The following is a 7,803-nucleotide window of genomic DNA, read 5'->3' on the forward strand; positions in this document are numbered from 1 at the left end:
TAGAACAGAACTAGAACAGAACTAGAACAGAACTAGAACAGAACTAGAACAGAACTAGAACAGAACTAGAACAGAACTAGAACAGAACTAGAACAGAACTAGAACAGAACTAGAACAGAACTAGAACAGAACTAGAACAGAACTAGAACAGAACTAGAACAGAACTAGAACAGAACTAGAACAGAACTAGAACAGAACTAGAACAGAACTAGAACAGAACTAGAACAGAACTAGAACAGAACTAGAACAGAACTAGAACAGAACTAGAACAGAACTAGAACAGAACTAGAACAGAACTAGAACAGAACTAGAACAGAACTAGAACAGAACTAGAACAGAACTAGAACAGAACTAGAACAGAACTAGAACAGAACTAGAACAGAACTAGAACAGAACTAGAACAGAACTAGAACAGAACTAGAACAGAACTAGAACAGAACTAGAACAGAACTAGAACAGAACTAGAACAGAACTAGAACAGAACTAGAACAGAACTAGAACAGAACTAGAACAGAACTAGAACAGAACTAGAACAGAACTAGAACAGAACTAGAACAGAACTAGAACAGAACTAGAACAGAACTAGAACAGAACTAGAACAGAACTAGAACAGAACTAGAACAGAACTAGAACAGAACTAGAACAGAACTAGAACAGAACTAGAACAGAACTAGAACAGAACTAGAACAGAACTAGAACAGAACTAGAACAGAACTAGAACAGAACTAGAACAGAACTAGAACAGAACTAGAACAGAACTAGAACAGAACTAGAACAGAACTAGAACAGAACTAGAACAGAACTAGAACAGAACTAGAACAGAACTAGAACAGAACTAGAACAGAACTAGAACAGAACTAGAACAGAACTAGAACAGAACTAGAACAGAACTAGAACAGAACTAGAACAGAACTAGAACAGAACTAGAACAGAACTAGAACAGAACTAGAACAGAACTAGAACAGAACTAGAACAGAACTAGAACAGAACTAGAACAGAACTAGAACAGAACTAGAACAGAACTAGAACAGAACTAGAACAGAACTAGAACAGAACTAGAACAGAACTAGAACAGAACTAGAACAGAACTAGAACAGAACTAGAACAGAACTAGAACAGAACTAGAACAGAACTAGAACAGAACTAGAACAGAACTAGAACAGAACTAGAACAGAACTAGAACAGAACTAGAACAGAACTAGAACAGAACTAGAACAGAACTAGAACAGAACTAGAACAGAACTAGAACAGAACTAGAACAGAACTAGAACAGAACTAGAACAGAACTAGAACAGAACTAGAACAGAACTAGAACAGAACTAGAACAGAACTAGAACAGAACTAGAACAGAACTAGAACAGAACTAGAACAGAACTAGAACAGAACTAGAACAGAACTAGAACAGAACTAGAACAGAACTAGAACAGAACTAGAACAGAACTAGAACAGAACTAGAACAGAACTAGAACAGAACTAGAACAGAACTAGAACAGAACTAGAACAGAACTAGAACAGAACTAGAACAGAACTAGAACAGAACTAGAACAGAACTAGAACAGAACTAGAACAGAACTAGAACAGAACTAGAACAGAACTAGAACAGAACTAGAACAGAACTAGAACAGAACTAGAACAGAACTAGAACAGAACTAGAACAGAACTAGAACAGAACTAGAACAGAACTAGAACAGAACTAGAACAGAACTAGAACAGAACTAGAACAGAACTAGAACAGAACTAGAACAGAACTAGAACAGAACTAGAACAGAACTAGAACAGAACTAGAACAGAACTAGAACAGAACTAGAACAGAACTAGAACAGAACTAGAACAGAACTAGAACAGAACTAGAACAGAACTAGAACAGAACTAGAACAGAACTAGAACAGAACTAGAACAGAACTAGAACAGAACTAGAACAGAACTAGAACAGAACTAGAACAGAACTAGAACAGAACTAGAACAGAACTAGAACAGAACTAGAACAGAACTAGAACAGAACTAGAACAGAACTAGAACAGAACTAGAACAGAACTAGAACAGAACTAGAACAGAACTAGAACAGAACTAGAACAGAACTAGAACAGAACTAGAACAGAACTAGAACAGAACTAGAACAGAACTAGAACAGAACTAGAACAGAACTAGAACAGAACTAGAACAGAACTAGAACAGAACTAGAACAGAACTAGAACAGAACTAGAACAGAACTAGAACAGAACTAGAACAGAACTAGAACAGAACTAGAACAGAACTAGAACAGAACTAGAACAGAACTAGAACAGAACTAGAACAGAACTAGAACAGAACTAGAACAGAACTAGAACAGAACTAGAACAGAACTAGAACAGAACTAGAACAGAACTAGAACAGAACTAGAACAGAACTAGAACAGAACTAGAACAGAACTAGAACAGAACTAGAACAGAACTAGAACAGAACTAGAACAGAACTAGAACAGAACTAGAACAGAACTAGAACAGAACTAGAACAGAACTAGAACAGAACTAGAACAGAACTAGAACAGAACTAGAACAGAACTAGAACAGAACTAGAACAGAACTAGAACAGAACTAGAACAGAACTAGAACAGAACTAGAACAGAACTAGAACAGAACTAGAACAGAACTAGAACAGAACTAGAACAGAACTAGAACAGAACTAGAACAGAACTAGAACAGAACTAGAACAGAACTAGAACAGAACTAGAACAGAACTAGAACAGAACTAGAACAGAACTAGAACAGAACTAGAACAGAACTAGAACAGAAACAGAACTAGAACAGAACTAGAACAGAACTAGAACAGAACTAGAACAGAACTAGAACAGAACTAGAACAGAACTAGAACAGAACTAGAACAGAACTAGAACAGAACTAGAACAGAACTAGAACAGAACTAGAACAGAACTAGAACAGAACTAGAACAGAACTAGAACAGAACTAGAACAGAACTAGAACAGAACTAGAACAGAACTAGAACAGAACTAGAACAGAACTAGAACAGAACTAGAACAGAACTAGAACAGAACTAGAACAGAACTAGAACAGAACTAGAACAGAACTAGAACAGAACTAGAACAGAACTAGAACAGAAGGACAACAAAACTAGAACAGAAGGACAACAAAGTTAAACCTGTTTGCCTACTTTATTTATTTCCAAATATATTTAACCTAAGTTTTATAATTTCAATATAAAATTTTCATAAATCCAAACTTACCTTTTATTATCACAAATATTAGCAGCAACAAATACAGCAAAGACGAATCCATGACCAATGATTTATCAAAGTTAATGCGGCGTTATGCAGCACTAACTCAGCAAACTAGAGAATAATGAAGAGATGTTGCAGTTGAGTTGAATACAAAAGGAAGAGTAAATATTACAAATCCACAGTTAACAGAAAACTAAAGGTGATGATGGGCCAAATGACAGGCAGAAAGTAAGAAAGTCTGTTGATTGGCAATGCTGGACAATTTTGTTTACTAAGTTGAGAAAAAATAGTTGTATTAAAAATTTGATTGTTGTGATGAAGATTAAATTTAAGAATTTGCACGTATTTGTTAAATAAAAAGAGGGTGTTTGTATAGAATTTAAGATTTTGCGTTATTTATTTTATGTTTAACAGGAAAGTTGTCTGTTTGTTTTTTTTTTAAATTTGTTATTTAAACGAAACCGAAGTGTATGTAAATTTGATTCGAAGATGAAATATTATTTTAACACAATTCTTGCACATAGATAGATAAGAGTTTTGTTTATTTTGCTTGTTCAGACATGTTTTTTGGATGTTTATCTAAAAAAAGAAAAACCGTCTTACCCAGTATCACATCTATCAAAGTGATTTGGCCAGTTACCAAAACAAATTTTCTATTTTATCTCATCATCATTATTATCATCATAAAATGAACATTCTTTTTTTCGTTTTCGTTTTTGTTTTTGTTTTTAAATTTTATGTTTCTGTTATTTATGGTTGAAGTTTTATGTGGTAGCAGAGAAATTTTGTTTCTAGTCTTAATGTTTACATAAAGAAAATTGATTTAAATTTTTCTTGTTTCAAATTTATTTGTGCATAATAAATTTTTACAGTTGTTTTTTTTCTATATTTGTATTACAAGTTATTTATGTTTAGGAAATTATAAATTTTTGCATAAATTTGCTACTGTTTGCTGCCAATTATTTATTTCACAAAAAGAATTGAATTTTGTTTTTAAAAGTTTTTAAATTTTTTTCAAGATTTATGCATATTTTTATATTTATTATTTTAATTAGCATAAATTATAAAACTTTATAGATTTGCAAAAAGAAAAATCTATCAATTTAAATTCAAATTCATTTAGCTTTATAGGACAGCCTGAAAGTATGCATTAGTATTTGCAAATATAGAAATTACTTCAGCTGTTTAGCACATTTAGCAAATTTTGTAAATGTTTTATATATTTTCCTGTTATTGTAATTGTAAATTTTATATTGTTTTGTTTAGTTTAAATTTATTATAATTTTTTTTAATGTTTTATTTTTGTATATTTTTTTCGAAACACCCTCTTTATATACTATATTTCTTTTAATTTCTTTACCTTATTAGTTTTTATATTAAAGACTCTTATATATATTTTAAATTTTTCTTGCTTGAATACAAATTTATTTCCAAATCTTTGATTAATAATTTTTTTCTGCTTATTTATAATTATTTATTTGAAATTTTTATTACGAACACAAGTGAGATATTTTTTAAATTTATTTATTTATACAAGTATTATGTTTTAATTATATTTATTTAATTAATACTACGATTTTTGCTATTCCTTTAGAAACCTTATAATTTATTAATTAATTTCACTACACTTTAATTTGTCGTTGTGGTTTGAAAACTCCAAATGTTTTTTGATCAGAAATGTCGCAACTGGAAAGAAAGAAAATAAATGAAATTTAAAGTTAATAATTTTTTTAATAAGTGAAATAAATAGTTAAAAGTAACAATAGGATATCTCTAATTTGAAATTTCTAGTGGGTGTGGCACCTCCCTTACAAAGTAATTAGTTATTTTCGAATACCAGGAGAACTAGTAGTGGAACTCTTACAATTTTGTAAGACTGTACATAGTTTGGCTCAAAATGCGCGGCATTGTACTAGTGGGCGTATTTAAACTTTGTACGAAATAATTTCTTAACACAATACGGAGTTTGGCTGCAAATGGGCTGGATTGTATTAGTGGGCATGGCACCTATCGTACAAAGAAAATAGTTATTTCCCAATATCGCAAGAACTATAACTGTGAAAGTCTTCAAACTTTATATAAATCAATTTCGTATTACTGCATGAAGCTTAACCAAAAACTGGGAGAGATAGGAACATGGGTTACCTCCCATACAAAGTAAACAGTTATTTCTTAATAGCTTGAGACTTAAAAATGCGAGTTTTAGAGTTTAGCATTACTTCTTTAATTTGAAAAAAAAGTGCCGTTGAAACACACCGATTACTTACCAAAGCTTATGTTGAATGTGTTCTATCGTTTTCAACGTACGAGAGATAGTCTGTGCGGTTCAGAAGTGGTTATTTTGACACAGAAGATAAAGATCGTCTAGACTAGCAAATAAAGTTTGAAGACCAAGAATTGGAGGCAATACTCCATGAAGATTGTTGAAAAACTCAATTTAGAGAAGCAGTATTCATTGAAAAACAGGAAAATTGGGTACCATAGGAATTGAAACCGAGAGACATTGAATGACGATTTTTTATGTCTGAAATGATGATTGAACGCTATAAAAAAATTGTTTGCAGCAAATCATTACTTGCGATGAAAAATGGACCCATAACGATCGCGTAAGAGATCGAAAGTGAAACCCGACCAATCAGCATAATCGACACCAAAGCCAAATATCTTTGTCGCTAAGGTAATGCTCTGTATATGGAGGGAGCAAAAGGGTTCTGATATCTGACAAGACCATCACATGGAACCTGTTCCAAACGCAGCTATTAAAAATCTCATTTTGAAATTTTGAATCGATTAAAAATTATCCGATTACAAATGTTCTATCGAATTTTTTATCCGATGATATGTTTTCTAAAGAAATACTAATACAATTCCTAAAAAATTTCTCTCCGAATAAAAAGTCTATAGATATTTGTATCCCAATAAAATGTTCTACCGAAAAAACTTCAAGGTGGCGCAAAAGTAATCCTCCTATCAGAAAATGCTATAAATTTTGCGATTGGCCCCTAATGTCAGTTCTGTTTTGACATTTGTGTAGTAAACACATGCGAAATACACGTTAATAAAGAATGTTACGCTACACTGCTCCAGAACGCGGAATATTGCTGACTATTTATTTGACCTTAATCACCACCAAGAGAAGATTTTTCATCAAAAATAATCATGAGTGATGAGGCCCATTTCCATCTTAGCGAGTACGTAAATAAGCAAAATTTACGCTTCTGGGGCACTCAAAATCCGCGTGTAACCCACGAAGAGCCATTACACCCGCTCAAAGTCACTGTATGGTGAGCTGTTTTCGCTGGAGGAGTCATCGGACCTTTTTTCTTCGAAGACGTCGAGGGCCAAATGGTTACTGTGAATGGTGAGCGCGATCAACGAGTTCTTTTTGCCGCAACTTGATGAACAAGACAATATCCGTGAAGAATGTGAGGACCTATCGCCGGATAGTGGGGAGGGTATTATGCGTTTGTGCAGATGTTTGTAACGTCCAAAAATATAAGTCTAACACCCATCTTAAATTATACCGATCGACTTAGAACCACTTTCTGAGTCGATTAAGCGATGTCTGTCCGTCCATCTGGTTGGCTGGCTGTCCATGTAAACCTTGTGCGCAGAGTACAGGTCGCAATTTTGAAGATATTTCGATCAAATTTGGTACATATTATTTTTTCGGCCCAAGGACCAAGCCTATTAAAACTGGCTAAAATCGGTCCATTATTTCACCTAGCCCCCATACAAATGTCCTTCCGAAATTGGACTTTATCGGTCATAAATGTTTAATTTATAAATTTATCTCCACAAATTGAGCTCCAAATAAGTTTTTTATATACAAAATTCATATCACCAAATTTTGTTACGATCGGTCCATAATTACTCATAGCTCCCATATAGACCCGCTTCCGAAAATCACTTTAACGAGCATAAATCTCATAAAAATTTTGGTATACTCACAAAATTCAACATAGTTAACTATAATATAGACATAAATCACACGACCTAATTTCATGGTGATCGGTCTATAATTGGTCATATCCCCCATATAAGTCCCACTTCCGAAAATCACTCAAAAATATAATTTATTAAAATTTTAAAAGAAAAATGTTTTTGCTCTTTTTCTTAATGTAGGCTATTATATGGTCGGGCTTGACCGACCATACTTTCTTACTTGTTTTTAAATAAATTTTTAATCGACTAAAAATGTCTGTTAAACATTTTATTCGATTAATCATTTCTGTAAAAATTTTTAATCAATTAAAAGCCATCTTTAGAAATTTTTATTCGATTAAATCGATTTTTTTGTATCCGAACAAAATTATCTATAATCATTTTTATCTGATTAAGAATTTTCTATCAAAATTTTTAAGCTATTAAAAGTCTTGTTTTGAAATTTTTAATCGATTAAAAATTTTCTATCAATTTTTTTATCCGATGATATGTTTTCTAAAGAAATTTTTATTCCAATAAAATACCTAGAAAATTTGTCTCCGAATAAAATCGTCTATAGGTATTTGTACCCCAATTAAATGTTCTATAGAAATGACTAAGTATTAAAAAATTTTTGTAGAAATTTGTATTCGAATGAATTTTTT

General features: G+C 32.2%; 1 protein-coding gene across 1 annotated transcript in view; it reads right to left on the minus strand.

Moving 5' to 3' along the window:
- Window positions 1–3,579, minus strand: part of nAChRalpha6 (nicotinic acetylcholine receptor alpha6) — a 531,258-nt gene extending 527,679 nt beyond the window's left edge. The window contains exon 1 of the mRNA XM_065500448.1: window positions 3,221–3,579. Coding sequence (XP_065356520.1) covers window positions 3,221–3,272 — 52 coding nt within the window. The 5' untranslated portion in view covers window positions 3,273–3,579. The remainder of the gene's footprint in view (window positions 1–3,220) is intronic.
- Between the last annotated feature and the right edge of the window lie 4,224 nt (window positions 3,580–7,803).

The sequence above is a fragment of the Calliphora vicina genome, chromosome 2 (genome assembly GCF_958450345.1).
Source record: "Calliphora vicina chromosome 2, idCalVici1.1, whole genome shotgun sequence".
NCBI classification, from domain to species: Eukaryota; Metazoa; Arthropoda; class Insecta; order Diptera; family Calliphoridae; genus Calliphora; species Calliphora vicina.